The 23971-nt window shown below is 42.2% G+C and overlaps 1 protein-coding gene across 4 annotated transcripts in view; it reads left to right on the top strand.

Annotated features, from left to right (window-relative positions):
- The first annotated feature begins 5164 nt into the window (after positions 1-5164).
- Positions 5165-23971, top strand: part of GRIA3 (glutamate ionotropic receptor AMPA type subunit 3) — a 330401-nt gene continuing 311594 nt past the window's right edge. For 2 of the 4 annotated variants that reach the window (XM_074391691.1, XM_003931097.4), the window contains exons 1-2: positions 5166-5875; positions 7067-7225. In XM_074391691.1, the coding sequence (XP_074247792.1) occupies positions 5767-5875; positions 7067-7225 (268 nt within the window). In that variant the 5' untranslated portion in view covers positions 5166-5766. Of the gene's footprint in view, positions 5876-7066; positions 7226-23971 lie in introns of all 4 variants that reach the window. The other 2 variants (XM_074391692.1, XM_003931098.4) reach the window with 2 other exon arrangements.

The raw sequence follows: 23971 nt of genomic DNA, 5'->3' as shown, positions 1-23971 counted from the left end.
TTTTGAACTAAATTTAGGGGGCTGTGCTACTAAAGTAACAAAACGATCTCAACAATGAGAAGTCTACCTACAACTGACCGAAGACAAACCATTTCAGCAAGTCTTCAGGGGCCTGTAGACATTGAAGAATAAAATTGTTTCCACCCACAATTCTCAGGGAGCAGGCCTTCAGGAAGACAGGAATGTCAGTGGTTATTGTGATTGTTTCCCAACTTCCATATCCCTCTCCCTCACTGTTTATCCATCATGTAATATGGTGGTAATGGAAAGACTGACCCTCCACTAAACTGTACAGATGGATCATAATTCTGGTCCCCTAGGCCATGGCTAGGTACTTCAGGCTAAGCCTGGCATTACCCGACCACAAGATTGGATCATGAATACTCATATGATTCACTTCCAGCCAATACAAGATGGTGTGACATAGGTATGAAGCCAAGAAATCCTACAGCCATTTTGCCATCTTGAGGGAAACAGAAAGGAGAGAGGAAAAGAAATTAAGTTTTTGATGAAATTCTTGAACTACTGAGTCTGAATTCTCAGGTCAGCCATACCTTTGGCCCTTCCAGTTATATCAGCCAATGTGTCTTCCTTAGTATTTGTATCAGTTTTAGTAGATTTGTTCTTGCCTGTAGCATGAAGTATCCTAACTGATATAGGACCCTTCAACAGCATGGTCACTAACTCTGAGGCTGCTTAAAGGAGGTAATATGAAAGTGTTTAGTCCAGAGAGGAAGGTGTTGGAAAAGAGGTACAAAAAATAGCAGGTCACCTCCAATTAAGTGTTCCTCCACATTTCTCCCGGAGATGTCTTCAAGGAAAACATGGAGTTCTAAACACCCTTATCATGTGCAAGCTAATCTGAAAATAATTTGGGATAAACAATTGCTCCCATGGCCACTGCTCATTTGGTGTAACTGTCTCCTTCTAGAAGTTTCAGTGGATCAATTTCTTGGCCTATTAAAGCCAAATTAATAAGGCTTTTCCTCTGACTCATAGATATATTTCCAACAGAAGCAGCTCCAACTAGGCCTGTGTCTGGAGTTTTAGCTTCTCGGGACTGTAGATTTATTCAGCAACATGGAAGCCAAAGCCTAGATAAAAGCTTTCCACAGAGGTTTCTGGAGGGGTGATATAATGGAGAAAATAGCCGGGCACGGTGGCTCAAGCCTGTTATCCCAGCACTTTGGGAGGCCGGGGCGGGTGGATCACAAGGTCAAGAGATCGAGACCATCTTGGTCAACAAGGTGAAACCCCGTCTCTACTAAAAATACAAAAAAAAAAAAAAAAAAAATTTAGCTGGGCATGGTGGCGCGTGCCTGTAATCCCAGCTACTCAGGAAGCTGAGACAGGAGAATTGCCTGAACCCAGGAGGCGGAGGTTGCGGTGAGCCGTGATCGTGCCATTGCACTCCAGCCTAGGTAACAAGAGCGAAACTCCGTCTCAAAAAAAAAAAAAAAGGAGAAAATAGAACTACAGAGAAGTAGGTCAGAGGACCTAAGCTTTCTTAGAAGTCATGTCCAACCTGAATCTCCAGATACGACTAAACTCTCTGTTCTTCCCAAATAATCTGGAAGTGGCAGTGCAAAAGATGGCCACAAAGAATCAGCTGTAGCTAGCTTAGTTCCTTGATTAGAGTCTTGGCTGAAGATTGGACAGTTTTTCTAACCCCAAAATAATCTCATCTCACGGAATCATACGATGATCAAACATAAAAGCAGAAAAGGTGTTTAGAAATCACTTTTTTCTATCTTGTATTTTTAAGGGTTTGGGATAAGGGAAGCACCTTGTTTCAGATATTTAAACACCATCCTCTGTGCTGCCATGGTACCTAGTGCTTACCATTTTCAGAGCACACTTACCATATTGCATTGTCATTGCCAGTGAATACATCTGTTCCTCCTTTGAACTTGAAATTCATTAAAAGCAGAAACTGTTTCTTGCTTCCTTATATTCCTGATGCTTAGCAAAGTCTGCCGTATAGCAGGTGGTCAATAAATATTTGTTGAAGAAATCAAAGTATCAAGTAAAATGGTTAGGAAATTATATTCCCATTGGGCAAAGGATACAGTATCTTGGTTTCATTATCTTTGAAGGGTATAGCGGTTTCCTTCCAATGAATTAGGGTGATTTCTGTTGTTGTTTTCCTGATTTTTATGAAGTTAGCAAGTATGAGGCTCAATGTATGGTATAGACCCCCTCTTAGAATTCCACTGGCCAACAGTTCTTTCTAATTACCCAAGTTCACCTATCTCAAGCCTGAACCAAGCACAAAGCTCATGAAAAGCAGCACGGTTTTTACTTTTTGACAAAAACTGCAATGGATTATTTTCTTGCTTTTCAAACTATGATATAGAGTTCATTTAAAAGTACAAACCATAGGTACTAGTCTAGAGGGTAATCCTAAATCCAGCAGGGATACCTCTCAACCACAGAGGGAGAGCTAGGTTTAGGGCTTTGTTGGCAACTTCTGGTGGCTATGATGCTGCTAAAATAATCTCTAACCTCTCGTTGGAAAATCAAAGTTGAAGTTTACAAAGTGTCTCACTGCTCTTTTGAGTAAGGGATCGATTGCTAAAGAATTTGCATGTATTATACAGGCTTTTCAACCAACAGCAATATGCTTAGTCTACCACTGTGCCCCTGCTGGCTCAAATGAGACTAGCCCAACTCTGCCAACAGCTGTCACTGACAGCTAAAAATTGAAAGAGTGGCAGCAGATAAAAGAGAGGGGGGAAAAGGCAGTGGGCAGGGGAGAATGAAAATGGAAGGAATGGGTGTCATTCACAGTCATGACTTCAGTGGAGGGTTTTCAAGGCATAGTCACCAAAATATTTTTCAGTCTCTCATCTTAGTTACTCATCCACCTTCAGCACTCTTCAAGCCAAATGACAATGAAGATGGCCACAGATCTTTTCTTCCACCTCCTCTCATATCTGGTCAAGCATGGATGGGGACCTGACTACTTTCAGGAGTGAAATGAGACATGCTGAAAGTCACTTTCCCCGGGTACAAAATATATTGTTCACCCACATGAAATCAAAGCTAAAACCTCCTCATTAAAGTTGTTCCTTTGGGACAAGGCATTGAAGGCTCCTATTAAAATGCAACTGTGTTATCTAAAAGGAGAAACACCTAGTGCCTGGCACAGAGTAGAGGTTCTTTAAATGTGTCATTTTTAATATTAGATTGTCACTGCCTGCCATTAGAACCTTAGCAAAGATTGTCTCCTGGGCCTTTTGAGGAGCTACGACGGCAAGATTTTAATGTGGGACATTGGCATAGACTTGATAGCAGGTCCGAAGTTATGTGGAATATGAGGAGAGTGGAGAATGCAGCATGAGGAAATTTGGGGAACAAGAGGGCACTTTCAGTAGGTGAGAAAGAAGGAAGGGAGTTTGGAAATTAACATTTATTGATTTTTCTCTGAGGCAGACACTGAATTAGATGCTTTCATATCAATTATCTTAATCTTCACAATTGCCTTATAAAGAAAGATATTAATATTCCCATTTTGAAGACGAGAGAACTAGGGTTCAGATCAACAAAGTTGTTGAAGGTCACCCACTGCCTGTATGTGATGGGATTTAAACTTGAACCTGGACTTGTATGCCTTCTAAGATCATGTTCCTGAATGATGCTATGTCCCTGTCTATATTTGGCATGGGGTGACCAACCTTATCTCTGCTACCCACTTTGCCCTAATGCTTCTTCCACCAAAAAGATGAGTGTCCTCGGACTCTCATGTTTCTCCGACACTCTTGTCCATGAAATATCAAAATGGAGACAAAAGATTTCCATGGGTGGTGGGTGGGAAGAAATTATGCATTATCAGAATGAATAGAAATTTGGGAAGAGCCTAGGACGATTTTTCTGGTTTGAAGCCCTTTTGTTCCATTGTTCCAGGTTCCAGCCTATGATGTCTTGCCAAATCCACAGTTCTGGAGCAATTGATGTACTAGCTGGGCTCCAGGGTCCTTCTATTGCCTGCATATCTGCAGTTGTATCCCCAGTGTATATCAGTTCACTTTACACCAGCAGGAAAGTTCATGCTCCACTTAGACCGGGAGGAGAGGGTATGAAAAGGAAAATAGCAAGTGTGGGGAGGATAAAACCTATGCCTTCTTCAGTCACTGTAAAGTAAAAGTGAAAAGCGTGAGAGATAAAGAGGATTCTTTTTACCCATTGCAGGAGAAAGGGGCTAGGGAGAGGAGTCTATAGCCCAGGAGGTTCATCCGCAACTTGCTATGGAGAAGGAAAGAAGTCACTGAAATGCAGGCTGTACTGTAGCACTTCACAGGTTCTTTGCTCGCCTAAGAGCAGAGGGGAAAAAGAGAAAGAATTGATAAATTCTGAGGACATCAGGGGCCTAGGTTGCTAAATCCAGAGCAATGCAGATAGTTAGTTTTCTTCAACCTCAAGTTTCAATCCCCACCCGCAAGACGAGCTCATTCCCACACCTCCCTCCTCCTTGGTCAGTGAGACTGAGCGTCCTTTTCATTAACCTTTTAGTTACTACCTCCACGCACATACTTTTTCCTACGCCCTCCAAAGAAGTCAGCCCCACACTGCTCATCACTGCCCAGCACCGCCCACCCCATGCCTCCGCAAGTCGGCCTCAGCACTAGCTTAAGGGGAGGGACACACCTCCCAGAGCTGCGGGGATGGGGGTGGGGGGGTTCCTCACTCGCCCTCGGATCTCTGCTGTAAAAGCGGAGCGGCAGAAACCGGGCATGCGCAGCATCTTCGGGCGCATTGTGATGGGAACTGCTTCTGCGAGTCTCTCTACAAAGACCCCGGAGTAACCACTAATGCCCCTCCTAAGGCCCCCCTTCTTTAAGACAGACACAAACACAGAGGCAATGCAGCTTTTTTAAAAGGGTGGGGGGAGGAGGTTGCAGCTTGAAAGGTTGATCCACGTTAGGAGTGGTGTATTTCTATTGATCCCATCTCCCGTGTTGACAAACGCCGGCGCCTAGGCTTTGCAGTCCGGGGCTGCAGTTTGCAGTGGAGCTCAGCGGTGTGCGGCTTTAATTCCACGTCAGATCAACTTTGATCAATATCCCCCTACCGGCCCAATTGGAAGAGCCCAATTCATGAGCACTGAGCCTTTTCGCTCTTTCCGTTTTTTCCCCCTCTTTAGACCTACCATCTTTGGGGGGGGGGGGGCGCGGGGAGAGAGTCTCAGATTGTCTTTGGAATTTCTGCTTTCGTTCTCTTTATTTTGCTTCTCTATTTTTGTTTTTCGGTGTTTCGCTCATTTTGTTCTATGTTTTAGGTTTTTTATTTCTCTCTCTCTCTCTCTCTCTCTCTCTCTCTCTCTCTCTCTCTCTCGCCTCTCGCCTCTCGCCTCTCCCCTCTCTCATAGGGAGAGAAATCGCTTTGGCGAACCCAGCTTGCAGCCAGTGAACCCGCCTTCCAGATTGGTGTGAAGACAGAAGTGAGGTGGGGGGAAGGGAGGGGGTGTGAGAGATCCTGAGAGCGAGAGGGAGAGAGAGGGAGCAAGAAAGGAAGAGAGAGCGAGCAAGCGAGAGAGAGCGAGCGAATAAGAGAGAGAGTAAGAGAGAGAGAGAAGAAGAAGAGGAAGAAGAGGCAGCGGCGGCAGCGGAGGAGGAGGAAGACTAGTGGGGTGGAAAGGAAGAGTGAGCGAGAGCAAGTTAAGGGGAGGGGGTGTAAGAGCCAGCGAATTCTTTTTCTTTTTCTATTATTATTTTGACGACTCCTGAGTTGCGCCCATGCTCTTGTCAGCTTCGTTTTAGGCATAGCATGGCCAGGCAGAAGAAAATGGGGCAAAGCGTGCTCCAGGCGGTCTTCTTTTTAGTCCTGGGGCTTTTGGGTCATTCTCACGGAGGATTCCCCAACACCATCAGCATAGGTAAGCGCCAGCGAGCCAGCCGGTCGCCAGGCTCTCCGTCACCGGAGACCACTGCCCCGGCAGGGCTTTCGCTGCGGTGGGTCCCTGTCCTGTATGGCCTGGGAACTGGGACTGGAGCCGGGGACAGACCAGAGATGGTGGGGAAGTGGGGCGGGGGGATAATCTGAGCCTCAAGGAGGTGGCTGGTCTGAAGAGCCTCTGGGACAAGAGAGGGGTCTTCTGGGGCTAGTGGGGGTGGACTGCTAGGTTTTCCGAGCTGAGAGGAGCACCGGAGGCCAGCAGGAGGCTGAGATGCTGCAAGGGGGTGAAGAGTCGAGGCTTTTCGGCTCGCTGCTCTGGACTTTGCCATGGCGTGCATGCAGCTGCTGGAAGTTGTCCCAGGGTGATGCCGACGGTCTGGCCGCGCCAGGGCACATAACTCGGGCCCGGGGGGTTGCTCAGTACAGAGTCTCAGGCTGTCGGGAGACAGGCTGGTGCTGGGGGAATTGGAGCCCACTTTGGATCTCCTAGACCCGGGCAGCAGCCGGCGTCGATGGTGAATGGGGTAGGAGGCGGGGGTGAGACAAGGTGCTGAGCGGGCAAGTGGTGAAGTCACGCAGAACACGAATTCATGAATTGCCGCTGTGTCTGTCTGGAGCCCGGCTCCTAGGCACCTGGAGGGAGTTATCTTGGCCTCTGTCTGTATTTACAAGTCTAGAAGTTAGAATTTTTGCCTTTACTGAAGCAACCCCACTGTATTGTCACAGGGGAGGGTGGCTATGGGGAATGGGTTGGGGTAGCGGGGGAACAAGATTGTTTTTCTTGCCAACCTTCCCCTTCACACGAGGAAAAGAACCACTGTGCGGCTGAGCGCTGGAAGGTGGGGGGCGGGGGGGACGCTAGAAAAAAAAGAAGGCTACCCTCCTAAGAAAGAACCAAGTCCCACTCTTGGTTCCATCGTCCTACCCCAAAACAGCCCCCTCTTCTCTTCTCCCTTCTCTCTAGCCTCTTTTCTTCAGTCTGGAAAAGCCGGGTTTCTCTTGGCCAAAATCTAAGTTCACAAGTCTTGAAAGACACACAGGTTGAATATCAATCCTCAGTCCCGCACCCCAGTGTCATTGAGAGGTATCCAGTATCTATAGTGTTCCCCAATTTCTAACTGGCCCTAGGATGTGGGAACAGAAACCAAATCTCTGTTCCCTTTGCTTATAGGTGGACTTTTCATGAGAAACACAGTGCAGGAGCACAGCGCTTTCCGCTTTGCCGTGCAGTTATACAACACCAACCAGAACACCACCGAGAAGCCCTTCCATTTGAATTACCACGTAGATCACTTGGATTCCTCCAATAGTTTTTCTGTGACAAATGCTTGTAAGTAGATTTGCTTTTCCTCCCTTTGGGACGTTGGGGACCTCATTTGCATCTTTCTTGTGGCACATAGGGTCTGTGTGTGTGCTGGGAGATGATTGCCTCAGTAGTAGGTATTTTAGGGGCTCTAATCCATCCGGTTTCATGCTGCATAAATCAACTCCAAATGATACTGCTGAGGGGCTGAAGGCAGTGGAAAAAACTCAAGACAGTGGGCAAAAGTCTGTTCCAAATAGGGTTTGATGCAAAAGTTTCATTTTCCTCCCTGCTAACCTAGTGTTCCCTCTCCAACACTCTTTTTTTTAAAACTGGGGGAAAAAAAAGAAAGAAAGAAAAAAATAGCATGGTTGTTCAGAGAAATTTCTTCAGATGAGATTAAAAAAAGAAGCAGCAGCTTCTTGATTGAGTCAATTCAGGATGTACATCACTTGACTGTTAAAGCTTGTGCCTGGCTGTAGGAACGAGCTGAATTTGACAATCGCCTAATGTGTAGGAAGCAAATATGAGAAATTCTGCAAACAAGTGACCTTGAGGGCAGATCAGGCTGGGTTTCCTGGCCTCTTTCTGTCCTCAAATATTACCTTACGTACTGAGAGAGCTGATAGGAACTGATAAGACTATAAACTGATTGCAAGTGATGAACGCCTAGCAAACTGAGTGGAGGAGAGAAAATGGTGATCAGGTGATGATTTGGAAAGCTAGTTCTGTCTCCCCTAATGTTGTTCACCCCCAGTATTGCTAAGGACAACACGGCTCTTAATTTAGAGCAAGGAGGGGGCAGGAGGAGAGGAGGCTTGGAGCAGGAAAACTGAATATGGAAAGAGGAAATTCATCAGCCCCAAAGCCATTTCTGAAATCCTTAGTTGTGATTGTTCCTCTGAAAAGGGGGCATTTTGCAAAATAAAACCACAGGAACATAAATGGCTAATAGCCTGTTGGACATATGGTTATACTTGAATGGACTGTTTCATGAGAAAGACTGAGAATTCTTCATGTAAGCTTATTTCACTAAAAGTTTTAACAACAATGAGGCTGAATATGGTATAAAATATGCTTTGCTTTTATGGCTGATGTAGTTTGGAATTTGGGGTTTTTTTTTTCCTTTCTCTTCCAAGGGAGAAATGATATTTATGTTTGGATGGGTGAAACTTTGTATATGACTTTCTTTAAATACTTCTGCCTCAAAGGATACATGTTTTCCAGAAACCAATGAAAGGGGGTCTCTCTCCAAGGGCACAAGTTCCTTGGCTTTGAAGACTTAGGCCAAGGGGATGGGGGTGACATACTCTGTAAGAAATGTGACAGTTATCAGCTTTAAGAAAATTTTAGCTGAAGATACAGATCCTTATATGAACATGATCTGTGATACTCCATATTTGACTTTCTTTGGCTTTCTGAAATTGACAAAAATAGGAATTTATTAATTCCAGCTAAGTGTGAAAGTTTCAAAATGTCTGTCTATGCTTTGCATCTTATTTTGGTAATCCCAGCCTGTCTCCACAGCATTTATAACACACATCTGATTCTTAATCCTGCAGCAACTGCGATCTTGTCAAGAGGCTGAATCTCAAATATAGCTTCCTAAATATCAATTAGAACAGATTTAAAACTAAATACATTCAACTACCAGGGTTTAGTGTCATTAATAACAAATAATATTTATTTCAAATGCCTTCAGTGTGTTTTCACTGATGAGAACTGGGATAAGAGAACTGGTTTCTCAGAAATGATTGATTTCCAAGGTTTTTGGTCCTGTTCTTATGGTCAAACCAGACTGACACCCACTAGCCCTGTGGGAATCCCCCTCAAGGAGCAATCAGAAATGATTCTTGCCATGTGAAAATCCCAGGTTCAGGAAAAAGCAATAAGTCATCCATATGGGTATTGAGTTGCCTTATTGCCTCACCTCTCAGGGCAATGAAAGAACAACCATGAGAAAGGAAGAGAAGTTGATCAAAATCCCTCACCATAAATTCATAGCACTTACACTTACAAGGCTGGGTTGTAGCTAGGGGCTTGACAATTCAGAAGGGTTGTGGCTCACTGGGCAACAAGAAAAAGAAAATGAAAAGGTGACCTTGCCCTTAGTTATGTCAAATACACATGTATGCATGCACAGACACATGAAGGAAAAATAGCTAGAAACCGTTGTTTTGCATCCTGCTGCCTGTTGCTTTCTCTGAAGACAGAAGAGGAAAGCTGTCATATTCTCTGGTCCCCAAAACAGTCATCTCTGAATGTCACAATCATTGAAGGGGGGCTAGATCTCAAAGCTGTCTCCCGGCAGCTGCTGCCTGGTAGCTTAATATGAGAAAGATGACTGGTCTAACCATAATCTTTGAATGCAAAAACCAATGATTTCGAGGGGCCAAAGAAACCTTGGAGGTGTATCTCATTTCTGTCCCTGGCTTTGACTGCTCTTTTTCTTGTAGAAGTGGAGATCAAATATTTCCAACTGGCATGCAATTCTAGTTCAATACTGGAGCCTGGCAGGTGACCCCAGGTTCCACTCCTCCAATTGACTGCCCTGACTGTGCAAAGAAAAACCTCTGTAACCTCTAGCCGCCCGTCCCTGGAGACCTAGGGAGAATTCGTGAAAACCACAGATGAGTCTCAATGTAGCCAACCACCTCTCCTGTCTGGTTCAATATGGAACGGGCTGGCAAAAATTAAAGGAACTTTCCCTTATTCCTCTGCAAAATTCCTAGTTTTCCTAGTTTCAAATTCCCTTAGCACTAGAATTGATCTCTTCTCATGATCTTTCCTGCACCCTCAATCCTGAGGCAGGCACAGATTCTCTAGGGTGACATGCAAGTAAACAAACATACAAAGAATAAAGAAAGGGTAATTTCTTCATGTATGTGTTCCTGCTCTCTGTTCTCCCTCTGCATCACCCACCCCTACAACCTCTGACAATGTATTTGAAAGGTTTCCTTGCAATGAATCCCACCCATCAGTCATTTAAGACTCTTCTTCATCAGAAACCAGTTTTTTACACAACTCCTAAGAGGTTTGCTTAAGACAAACTCCAACTTTATTCTATGTCTTACGAAGCCAATAAGAGCCACACTGGCTTTGAAAGAGTTTAATTTGGGATCTCATCTCAGAGATGGGTTGAAGTTTATCAAAGAAACTCACCTGATTTAAAGTACATGTTCCCATTTCATGGGGATTAACAGAGTTTGCTGCCATACTTTTCAATTTAGCTAGATAACCCCAGAAACAAGAATAGTGTGAATATTTTGGCTTCAGGATACATACATTCATACACACACAATCAATATATATAAAAGGAGATGTATACACATGTAAGTTACATATTTGTTCTTTAAAAAACAGATCTGACTGTCTTAAGGCTTTGGAGGTGGGGGTGTGGAAACATCAAGGGACTGATGGGTCCCATTGTGTGGCTTTGCTGCCCTGGTTCCTCAGGAAACGTCGCCGATTCCCTTGAAGTCCCCTCCTGTGTCTTGCTGCTGTGCACTTGTAGTGCACTCCACACTACACCGCCCCAGCCTCTGCAGTGTCAGCTCATTAGCACACAGATCTCATATTCCTTCTCCGCACTGTCATTGCAAAAATTGCTGTTGTACACCTTTACAGCCAACAAATGTGCTTGTGGATTACGCACTGTTTGCAAGAAGCAGGGAAAAGGCAAATGTAACCTTAAAGGTTATTCACCACAGAATTGTGCTCTAAATGCATTGGCTTAAATAAAAATCTGTTGATGGAGGCACAATGGTGATGGTGGGATGGAGAACAGGATTTAGGAGTGCAGGCTCTCCCTTTTGCTGGCTAAACCTAACCCATCAGATGCAAATTTTTGTGCCATTAATTTTTTTCAAGCCATTTGAAATATACCTACTGAGAACACACTCCTTTTATAACAGAGCGTTTCACTACCAATATACTTAGCTGAAACAGGTTTCTGTCTCTTGCCTACAGAGTCACAATCTAATTATCTAATTATACTAATTGCCAGGATCAATTTAACCATTTATGTCCACTTGGGAAGGAAATGTCTCCCTTGATCCCATTCTTTGCAATCTAGTGGATTTTGTTTTGTCTTGGTTTGGCTTTGGTGTCTGTCCTTTCCATGTACGATTTGGAAACCAGGTGAAGACTACTGGGATCAAGATCAAGGCTCCTTCCCTTAAACAGATTTTGCCATATTACCCAATATTGACTCCTCTGGCTCCACTCCCTTTCTCACTCCCCCTCTTCCCTGTCTTTGTGCCTTTGCTGCTCTCCCTCTCTCCTCTGTCTGCTGGCCAGCCTTCAGTAAGCTCACCGGCTTAGCTCACTTCTCAGCCCCTCTGGCTTAGCCCCCTGAAACATGAAGAGGTCGCCTTCGTGGTGCCAGTCAAAAATTTAAGTCACCTTTTCACAAGGTTTATTACAGTTTTTAAAATTCATTTTTATGGGGCGGGGGGAAGAAGCTGATGCTGTTCATTTGGGCCATAAAAATAGATAGCAATCAGCAGGTTGTAAAGGTGAGCTTCCTGCAAAGCATATTACCTCCCCTAGAAGGCGGCTTCCTATTGATCTACTAAATAAGGGGGGAGAGCAGCAAGAAGGGTTTGAAGGAAAGGAATAAAGGGATTTATTTTGTTCTCCATCAACATTTGTTGCACAATGGGCCATGGTTTTTCTTCCTCTCTGCAATTTTAACTTTTTTCCCTAAAATAAAACTAGTTTTCCACATTTTCCTATTTCTGCCCCTACAGAGGTAATTCCCTTAATTCTGCATTTCCCTCCCTAGTCCCTAAGATTGAGTGAGAATAGTGGCTCATAGATGAGCTTTTTGTTTTGTTTTTGGCTCCCGATGTATTTTTAAATTTCATTGTTATGGGTAGTCAGAGGTGATTGGCTGGTTTCATTTTAAAAGACTGAAAAATAAATGAAGCTGCTGAGGCTTCGTTATTTGTCTTCCTTTGTGGATAAGAGATTTGCCATTTTTATACAGTTGGTTTAAGGATTAAATGATGGCATAGATTTTAAGAGAGGCCCCGAATTTTATAAGATAGAATTCCATAACTTTGGAGGAGACTAACAAACATGCTTATCCAGATGATTTTCCTATCAACTTCTTAGATTTGGACTGCAAAATAAATTTGAAGGACCTTTCATAAAGTCATCTATCTTCTATGAAGGTCAAGCAAATGATCTGTATATTTTACCTGCTCCATTAAAAAAATCAGGTTTTGACTTTATTCCTTTGGCTTTGTGACTTTGGGTCTTATTAGATAAAATATCCACAGGAGGGTGCAATTAGAACCCCAGGTAGGGATGATAGGTATTCTTCAGCAGCACTGTGGGAGCTGTACAGACACAAAAGGAATTCCCACCATCTTGGGAGTTGCTCAGGAAATGTCTGGGGTCCAGATGCAGAGATATAGATAGCCTCAGCCTGTGTATGGGACGAGCCTTGAGCTAGAGCAGCAGCCCCCAAAAGGGGTCAGTCCTTGCCAAAGGTTAAGGTGGATATATTTCTGCCTCTTCTATTATTTTCTTCTCTTGCTTTATCTGTCTACTCTGCTGACTCTAACTCCCTTTTGCTGGTCTCTAACTGCCTACTCACTGACCAGCCCCTGATTCTGGCATCCCATCCACACTAAACTTACCTAGGGACTCTTTTCTGCCCTGGACTTTTCCAGCCCTAATTCCCAGACCTTCTCCTTCTCCATCAGAATATCTCTATTGTTTGTCCATCCTCCAAGGATGTAGAGTACAATAGGGCCTGCACTCTACTTTGGGGGTGACAGCTTTATATCTAATAGAGATATATATTTCACACATATGAAAGTGGCAGATAAATGGTTAAGGGTTAATATATGTAACAGGGGGAGTATTTGCTTTAAAACTAGGGACTATGGGAACCATAATGCCTCAAGTTCAAGGAAAGATACTTAAATAGGAGTGTTTCTGGATATTATTCTCAGAGTGGCTATTCAACTCTACCCAAATTAAAGGTCAGCTGGCTTTGGTCACAGAAGACCTTTACAGGCCAAAGTAGAAGTCTAACTGCACATAGTAGGTTGGTTGTAAGTACACCCAAGGCATAGGGAGGTTCAACTTCTTTGCATTCAATCTAAAAGCCTGTGGGGTAATTTGGGAAGCTGCCAAAGTTCATAGGTATTCATTTTATTAAAGAAGCTGATATGGAGTCTGAAGCTGCCTATGTGGGCACTGTCAGGAGATGCATTGGCACAGAAGGAAGGTTATAGGAGAGGAAAAAGGTGGGAGGGAAGCTGTGTCTCCAGCTGTAAGTTTCCTTTCCCTGGGATGGTATGCAGAATGCCATGTTTAAGAGGTAACATCCCTCTCACAGTCACTAAATGGTATCTCTGGAGGTATTTGGTAGCCTGGTTAAGCAGTCTCTTCCTCCCTCCATCTTTCTCTTTCCTTGTCTCAAACATGCACTCTGGCCTCCCTCCCAAGGGAATTACCCACAAAGTCTCTTCCAGATTTCCAAATGCTCATTGGTCAGAGAAGCGTTTACATCCCATGCGATATCTGGACCTCCCTGTTCCTCAATTCCCAACTGTTACTGGCTTCTTAAGCAATTATCCTTAACACAACCATCATTTGTCCTTATTTGGAGGGTACAGGGGAGCAAGGCTAAGAATAAGGAGAGGAAACACAGCAAGTAATGATCCCTCAATCCTATGAGGCACAATTCAGTGTAGAACAGCACTTCTTAATTTTTCATGTGCACACCAATCACCTAGGGATCTTGTTAAAACAAAGATTCTGATTCACTAGGGTCTGTCATGGTACCTAAGAATTTGCATTTTTAGCAAGCTCCCAGGTGATGACAAAGCCAAAGCTTCTGGTTCTTGAACCACACTTTGAGTAAGAAAAGCCCAGAGCAAGGAGACTGTGATCATTAAAGGAAACGGTTCTTGCAGAGAAGCTCTTATCCATGTTTGTATCTTCTTGCCCTCCAAAGAAGGTACTGTAAGAGACAATATTGGCTCATTCTTACTCAAGTATGTATCTATCACATTCCCAACAACCCTGTGTCCATTTCAGCCAGGTCTGTAGGTGGCATGACTAGATATCTGATGAGAGCATTTAGAGTTGTTTTATTGTAGGGATGTGGAGTGGGGACTGAAAGGCAGGTTCAGAGAGGAAGTAACTCATGAGCCAGGGTGACAGTGTCTTGGCTCCTTGCCATACCCCAAAGTGCCCCTTTTAGAAACAACCGCCCAAGAGAGCGAAGGTTGGCATGCGGTTCCGACTCCCTTTCCACTTTGCTTCTCTGGGTCAAGGCATGCCAGAAGCAGGCATGTAACATCTGCTCCTCAGCTGTCTGACTTCCCTTCAACAGGGTTAGAAACAAGTACAACACAACCTGAATTCTATCTGGTTCCCTAAGAGACTGAAAAATTGACTCAATTTTCAAAGCCTGTGCCAGACACTCATTGAGGGGAGGGAAGGGAAATAATGTCACTTTCTAGCAGATCTGAGCCGAGAACTGCTCCAGGGAAGTCATTAAAAGCTTACCCGGTGGCATTTGAAGACCACAAAACGCCAAAATTCCCCCAAAATATTGCCCCCAACAGTGTGCCATTAGTCTGAAATTCCACAAATTCATTTATTTGTGTTACTGCACTGAAAGCCTGTGCCAAAATGGAAGTGTGCTATCTGGAAGGGAATAAATTAAATCCTTACCAGTCATTAATATTTCAACCAGAATTCTCTGTTCAGACTGCCACCTGCTACCTCGCAGGATCCTCATAGGGGGCTTTCTAACACAGGTAAGTGACCCAGAACAAGACACCTGCCCAAGGAAGTGAGCACCAAATGGATTGTGGGCATTCAGAGGGGAGTTGGGAGACTCTGGAGGATAAGGAAGATTCCCTCAAATACAATTCACCTATTTTTCAACATTTGACCTTCTCCATGGATTAATTCTAGTACTTTATTCTCAAAGATTTTAGTTATCTTTAACTATTTTAGCTGCATTTGACCAAAGTCACACCCTTCCAATGGTAGTGGGCCAGCTGCCTGTTCCGTGTGTGGTGTTTGCTGCAATAGGTGATTTCAGCTTCAGGATTCTCCACAGTTACTGTGGAAAATTTTCAGAGGTAAAATCACTTTGTGATGAGGGGTAGCGAGAACTTTTTTAAGCTTTTAAAAATTGTTGTGATCAAAAATAATTCTCTCGCAATTATCCATGATTGGCTGATCTACCTTGCCAATTACTCATTGCAACCAGGGCCCTCATCTTCGTAGCTCCCCAGAAAGGGGTCAAGCAACAGGCAATAAATGAGACTGGAAGGGGTCAGAATCCAGCTCACAGAGGGGTAAGTGTATGGGTGTGGGTACGGGTCTTTGAACACACTTGCACAGTTAAGATAGAAAGGTCATTAATGGCTGAGTGCAGTGGGTTATGCCTGTAATACCAGCACTTTGGGAGGCCAAGGCGGGTGGATTGCCTGAGCTCAGGAGTTCTCAACCAGCCTGGGCAACACGGTGAAACCCTGTCTCTACTAAATAAAAAATTCAAAAAAATTAGCTGGGTGTGGTGGTGTCTGCCTGTAGTCCCAGCTAGTCAGGAGGCTGAGACAAGATAATTGCTTGAACCTGGGAGGCAGAGGTTGCAGTGAGCTGAGATCAGGCCACTGCACTCCAGCCTGGGCGACAGAGCGAGACTCCATCCCTAAAAAAAAGAAAAAAAGAAAAAAGAAAAGAAAAGAAAAACAGAAGAAAGAAAAGAAAAGAAAAACAGAAGAAAGAAAAGAAAAAAATGGCCATTAATGTCCAAAGTCAGCCAGAACCTGTTACACATTCTCAAATATCCTAGTACCTCACTGCAGTTTCCAAAGCTGCTTGTTCACTAAACAGCGTTTCTTAAATTGGGCCACTTGCTTTAGAATCACCAGAGATGTTTGTTAAATATGAATTCCTATGTGTACTGAATCAGAAAATATTAAGATAAGTGTTTCACCAAGGTCTAGGGCAATACTAATACACACTTAGTTTAGGAATCACAGGTTTAAAAAACCCTAGTACTGCAGAGATACACAGATTCAGATTGAATATTTATTGAATACCCCCTGAGCACCAGGTATTGTGCCAGACACTTTCACATATCTTACTTCTCTATGTAACTGAGGTGCTTTTGGCCCATGCAAGCATTTGAGAATTTAGCTTTCAGGCTGGAAATCTAAGACTTGAAAGAACTAAGAGACTAACCTCAAATCACAGTTTCTGAGGGAAATAAAGCAAAATGCTCTTTGAGATGGTAAGTAGAGACGAGGGAATGATTTTCATTTTGACAATGTGTCTTCCTTTCTCTGCTTATTAGCTAATGATTGGTCCTCAGACATGCTATGAACTAGATGTCATGGCAAATGCCAACCCACTTATTAAAAATAAGTGTATTGCAATCAGTTCATATAGCAATCAATGTGCCCTCCTCCCCATCCTTGCTGTCAACAAATTTAAAACCAGAGCTAAAATAATAACAACTACCATATATTAAACCCATACCACATGGAAGGCACTGTGCTAAGCATTTTACATGCCCTATCTCATGGAATCATCACAACATTGCCACAAGCGAGGAACTCTCATCTAAAAGGGGAATCTAAAAGGGGAATCATAAGTGGTTCAAAATGTTTAAGCAACTAGCTCAAGGTCACACATTTGCTAAGTAGTAGAGCCAGGATTCTACCTGAGGTCTTCCTGTCTCTAGAGACTGAATCAATTTTAACTTGGGTTGAAATTTCAAATGTATGTAGGGGATAGGCAGACCACATAAATGTGGTAATTGGACCAGGTGTGTTATAATAGGGAGCGGTGGGACGTATGGCAATCTGGAGAGTCCATGCTTCTGCCTGAAGACATTCAAATTCAATTTTCTTAAACCACTATGGGACAAACAAAATGCCTGCAACAGGACCTAGAGGGATTGGAAGTGGAAAGTACCCATTTCTGACCACTGCACTATACTATACATCTCCTTTTAGCAGATAGGTTACCAGTTGAGGGAAGCTCTATTAACTGGTAGTTATAACTACTGAGAGCAGAGAGCAAAGCTCTTCTCAGTGAAAACTCTATTTTGACTTTCTTCTTATAGTGTGCCGTCAAAGTATCTCAATACGGTAGAATTTTCTCTCCTTTGTGCACATACTTGTGGTCCCATGTACATACACTGTATATCTAGTAGCTTTTCACGGTTGAGTGCCAGCTCAACTCTAACTAACCCTCCCCAAGACAATGCTGAGGCCCTCAGTAAGGTCAGAATGCTGGCACAAGGTCATTAATAAGTGCTCAGCAGATCAGAAGAGGTACCTATTTGTTAGCAAAAGGAGGGCTGTGCTTTGGAGAACTTCTTAGGTTCCAGAACATGCAAACCCCAGGCCCACAACTGGGAGGCCACTGGGTCAAGTAAGGATACGTCAACAGTCACTGAAGGTAGGAGCCTCCCATACACTCTGAGAAAGAGGCTTGCCAACTTTAGAACAGGGTCTAAAATAGAGATGTAGTAGTTGTCTGAAGTTGTAAACTAACCTAAACCAATCTGCTCATTCACAATCATTAGGTACTTTTTCTTGGATATTAATAGCCTTTCATAAAGTGAGGCTATAGATCTTCTCCCCATTTACCACACTACCAGGTATAAAAGCAAGCCTCAGACAAAATTCTACTTCTCATTAAAATAATAAAAAATAGACGAAATAATTGGGATCCTGTTCTGTGGACTCAGTCAAGTTCAGCTCCCTTTGCTTCTAGGTGCTCCAACAGCACCTTGCATGAAGGTTTGCTTGAGGCATACGAGACAACATTCTAGTAGCAGGATTCAGCTAAACAAAAATCCCCATCAGTGGCTGTTCACAGGACAATTTACAAATTGAACCTACAGTATCATTTTTTTCTAAGGGATAATATTATAGAGTTTATTAGATGCTTATATGTTCTTTATGCTAATTTGGGAACTCCTCTACCATATTTCTAGCCAATCTACATATATTGAACACTATTAGTTTCACCAATGAGAAGTTTAATGTTAATTTACAAAGCCTCTGGTGCTCATTGGAGATAAACTCCTGAGGTGATTGTTAGAATCACTTCTTGATTAGAAATCTTTAAATACTAAATAACTATTCCTGTCTATGTATTTCCAAATGAGGGTAACTGACCACCCCTACAGTATAGATTAAGACTCACTGACCCACATATATACTGCACAATTTATGTTGAAGTCTTATGAAATAAACTATAGGAAATATGACATTTGAGATACCATGTTTCTTATGGCCTTGGAAAACAGTAAAAGTTTTAAGGGCAAGAGGAGAGTAGCAGAATGAACAATGGGACAGAAATTAGGAGATCTGGATTCCAATCTCAGCTCTGATATCTACTGCCTGTATGACCTTGGATAAATCACATCTAGGTTCTAGTTTTTATCATTTGTAAACTAGGGAGCTCTTCTGGATGACGTCTGTGACTTCCATCTTTGACGGTCTATCTTCCAGGCATGGCAGCTCATGCCTGTAATCCCAGCACTTTGGGAGGCCAAGGCCAGAGTATCACTTGAGGTCAGGAGTTCAAGATCAGCCTGGCCAACATGGTGAAACCCCATCTCTACTAAAAAATACAAAAATTAGCTGGGCATGGTGGTATGTGCCTGTAGTCCCAGCTACTCAGGAGCCTGAAGCAGGAGAATCATTTGAACCCAGGAGACGGAGGTTGCAGTGAGCCAAGATCATGCCACTGCACTCCAAACTGGGTAACAGAGCAAGATTTCATCTCAAAAACAAACAACAACATCATCAACAACAACAAAGACATTCTATCATTAACTCTTATCCAATTCTTATCATCTCATTTCATTTCTTACTCAGGAAAGACCATCCAAAATGAAGCTCCTCAATTCTATATCTAGAGATTCTTCTTCATATTCACCTACTCTCTGTTTTTTTAAAGGTCTGTGATAAAAATATTAAATCCTTGAAATCAATGGTTAGTGTTTCAGCCCAGTTGTGGCTTATCCTTGTATATCCCAACTCTTCCACTTAATAGCTGTGAGACCTTGCTCAAGTTACTTAACTTCATTGTGCTGCAAATTCCCCAGTTATAAAGTGGTGATAATAATAGTTCTTACGTCATAGGGTTGTTGAGGGTTTTAAATAAAATAATTCACAAATGCATGTAAAGTACTTAGAGCAGTGCCAGGGCCATCAGTGAGCTTTCTTCCTGGGCCCTTGAGTCAAGAGCCCAAGAGAGGCCCTCCATACTGTTCATTCTTCTCTGGAGCAGGCACTGCATTAGCACACAAATGGCACATACCTATTTCCTTGTTCCTTTCCACTTCCTAGTGACCACTTAGCAGTTGATAATACTTTTAGTCTCTTGCCATTCAGTTGATGAAAGCCCAACAGAGATGCACTTCTGGCACATCTGAGTCTAGGCAATCCTTCCACTAAATATCACAGCCTCTTACCAGCATTCAGTACTCTTTGTGCAAGAGCCACTAAATGCATTTTACCCTTGGCTCTCTTACTAGCCATGTGACTGTGGGCAAATTACAGAACCTCTGCGAACCTCAGTTTCATCATCTGTGCAAGGAGGATGAATATAATAGCAACTATCTTATAAAGTTGTTGTGAAGATTAGGATCAACCACATAAAATATTTACCATAATATCTAACATACAGTGGTGGTCAATAAATGGTAACTATTGTTAACACAGAGTAGCAAAGTGGTTGGTAAAGAATAGAATTTGTCAGAACCAAACCGTGGGAGATATTCTTCCCATCTAGAACTATCCCCAAAGCCCTTCAAACTAACCTGTATGCTCTGTGAATCTGTAGCCGAAAAGAAGCTGGATGAGATAACCTTTGAATACTCACAGTGCTGCCTTGGGCATAAGAGGTTTGCTTGGGGGGAAAAAAGTGGAGAAAGAAAGAATTTACTTGATACCTCAAAAAAGCTGGCGCACGTATACCACTAGGCCTAATCACGCCACCATTAAGTGGAATTGTCCAGAAGCACATGATCCTTTCTGATTTTTTTTTTTCTCTAAACTGGATATGATTTGGGTAAAGCAGCATGGACAGTAGTAATATGATAACCTTAACATTTGCTGGCTCAAAGGAAAGAACCGTCTTTCTTCAAATGTGAAGTCTATTTTAATGTGTTTACAGTGGGAGGATGCAGGAGTGGATCCCGGATCCTGGATCTCGATCCTGCACTCAGACAAGGAAAAATGTAGTTCCAACATGAGTTTTCTTAGCTTTTAAATTAAGGTTGATGTGTGTATGGAAGTGAAGAACATATTCGTTTGAGTGGATGGATTTTTTTGTCTTTTGGTGTTGCTTGCCTAAGTCAGATTGCAAATAGCAAAGGAAGGAGATATGGAAAAGATTAAGAGAAATTTTGCTAATGTGATTTTCTGGCATTTTAGTCTTTATTCTCTCGAGAGCAAAGGTTAACTAGCTGATTTCATAAGCATAGATTCATGAGAAAGACTCCCGCTGAAGACCACCAGGCTTTTTTTTTTTTTTTTTTTTTTGCTCCCCTTTTTTCTTCTGTATTCTGTATCGAACAACATGCTGTATCCAGCAGGCCAAAACCTGGTTATTACCAAAGGCAATTTTTAGCAACTTAATATCCCAATGTACCTATAATCCATGAGTATCATCTCCTCTTCTCATTTCCTATTCAAGCCCATTCCTATATTGTCATGGGGGATCACTGATCTTTTTTTCGGATGAAGAAACTGAAGAGGAGGAACAGAGATGCTCAGTGACTAGCCCAAGGTCACACAGCTCATTGATAACGGACCTGGGATTATAATGCAGGTTTTTCAACTTTGGGCACTTCTCTAAGATGTCTTTCCAACATAATCCTTATTCTCTTAGCTTTCACTGCTGCACAATTACATATATAACAATGATAACACTGTCAGCCTTAAATGGGTGGCAGAGAGGAAGAATAAATCCACAGCAAGTTAATTAGAAATATGATAAAACATGAGTTTCAGGGGCCACAGTTAATCGTATCTTCCATTTAGTGCCTCCAGTGTTAACCTGTCATAATTTACCACCCTTTGATCTATAGTCAAAAATGAGCAAAACAAGGTCTTGAAGTACTAGTACAGATCACAGACCATTGGAACTGGATCAAGTTGTTTTAATCTAACTACCTGATTTTGTGGATGAGGAAAACAAGAACAAGAAAGGAGAAGAGATTTGCCACAGGTGACACAGCTCCCTAGTAGCAGAAGTAAGTTGAAAATCTAGACTGACAGATTCTCAGAGTGAGGTCTTTTCCACCATGTTTTGCAGACTTACTATCAGAAAACTGTACTGAAGCAACACCACAGGTTTTATTACTTTACTACCTTCTGGTATCTCTTTTTCTCTAATTGTCTAATAAGAGATTTTCTCTAGGAAGTCATATTACTCCAACCTGATTTTTTTAATGTGGAAAACATTTTTATGATTATAAAAAGTGAAAATGTAAAATTAATTTCTGCTTACTGTCAAACAAAAAACTTGAAAAATATAGAGAAGAAAAATCACCCAAGTAAAGTAAAAATCACCCAAAATTAAGTTTTAACATGTGTTCAGATTTCTATCCTGCCTTTTTACTTTATGTTATATTGGAAGCATTTGTCCAGACTCTTCAAGTGTTCTTTAAAATTTTAATTTTTAATATTTGTGTTATTGTATCATGGTTATTTTATGACCCCTATGTATATACAAAACCATTACCCTATGAACATATATTTGTATATCTGATATATAGACATATACAAGTCCTGCTATATATATAAGCCCTATTTACACACACACACACACACACACACACACACACACACACACAAAACCACTATACGACGTTATGGATTGAGGTGGATTCCCAATTCACTGAGGCTTACAATTACACTTCAACTTCCTCTAATACCTGCATTCTAGTACAGATCTGAACACACAGTAAATATGTAATAAATATTTGCTGACTTTTAGTTGTTCTGGTCGTTTTTGGAATTATCATTATTCTTCCACCAGGTAGGGCAACCAAAGTGAGAACTTGACTTTTCATCCTCTTTAAAGTACATGTTATAGAACTCGACAGGCAGTATAGCAATGGTAGTTGAGATCAGAAGCCGGACTCTCTGAATTCAAATCCTGGATCTATCTCTTTCTAGTTGTATAGCCTTGGGAGAGGAGCTTAACCCCTCTAAGCCTTGGTTTTCCTGTCTGACAAATGGAGGAAATATTAGTATCCACTGTGGTAAAAATTAAAAGACACAATATGTGGAAAGTGAACACTCAACAAATATTAGTTGCGATTATTATGACATTTGCCAAAGGGAAATAAAGCAGCAGATTTGAAGTCAAAAAACTTGAGTTCTTGTTCCATCTCTGCTATTATCTAGCCCTATGACCTTGCATGAGTTATTTTAGTAATCTGTGTCTCAGTTTCTTCAGCTACGAAATGGAGATAGCAATGCTTGTGCTATATGGCTTATGGGGGCATAATGAAGATCAAATGAGAGAAAAAAATGTGAAAGTCCTTTGAAAACTATGAAGTAAAGTATAATTGTTAAGTATATAAATTTAAATGTAACATGACTGTTGTATGGTAGGACTGGAGATGCAGAGGGTGCAGGAGACTAGGCTGAGTACACTGAGCCTGGGAAGATATTTTTAAAATAAAATCCCTTGTACTGAAAATACAGACTGTCATAGACAGAAGGGACCTTGGAGATCATCTAGCCCATCATCTTAATGTTATATTTAAGAAAAAAGATTCAAAGAAGAGAGAGCTCAAAGTCACAGAGCCAGTCACAGAAATGAAACTAGAATTCATGTATCTTGATTTCCCAAATACATTCCTAAAGCAATCACTGCAGACCTTATTTGTTGACCTTCATCAGAAAACGTAGTAAAGAAAAAAAAGTCATTATTTGTGGAATACCTGTTGGTAGTAACTGATTATCTGGGTTTTATCACAAAGATAAATCACATATAGCATAGCTCTATTGTATTTTTACCAACTTCATTCCAGGTGAGCGAAAGTAAAGGTGCAGGAAGGTGATGGGTTGGGGGAGGATTCAGTCATGGCGAATGACCTCAGACTTGGCCAGATTCCCAAGAGATTGCTGTCATCCCCAGCAATGACCACTGCAGCTCATGGTCTTTCTTTGATTGTTAATATTTATCTTTGCAGTCAGCCCTCAGTTAAGTGTTTTGGGAAAACTTGGTATAGCAGATGAAATTATCAGTTGCTAAAAAATACAAAAAATCGCCAATTGTTGGATTCAAGTAAATTGATTACAGTCAGAGGACTATTCATTTTATGCTGGCATGCATACATCCCGTGTCAGGTAAGGGCTGCATCGCTGACGGCAGCTCAGATATCGCCGCATTCCCTGAATTATATCCCACCAGGTACTCAGTAAATATATATGTTGGATACTTTCCTCTTTACATTTTTTTAGCTGAGATGAGAGCACATAAACATTTCCATCTGACAACCTTTTCAACTTCAACAGCACGGAAGGTTATTTTTAAAAGAAACAAGAAAGGAGTTTTTCAACAGCCAGTTCCAAAGGTGACTAAAAATGTCATCCAACAAGGCATCCCATTAAGAAATGTAGTATGAAATGTGTTAATACAATAAACTCAAATGTGGTCTCACTAGTCTTAGCTCCAGAATTTTGGCTGCCTTACTCAGCTGCCACTGTGGCCCGGACAGTGTCACCCTCTGCCCTCAATCTTGAA

Source organism: Saimiri boliviensis, chromosome X, assembly GCF_048565385.1.
Source record: "Saimiri boliviensis isolate mSaiBol1 chromosome X, mSaiBol1.pri, whole genome shotgun sequence".
Taxonomy (NCBI): domain Eukaryota; kingdom Metazoa; phylum Chordata; class Mammalia; order Primates; family Cebidae; genus Saimiri; species Saimiri boliviensis.
Note: the sequence above shows the minus strand (reverse complement) of the source record. Positions and strands in the feature narration are given on the sequence as shown.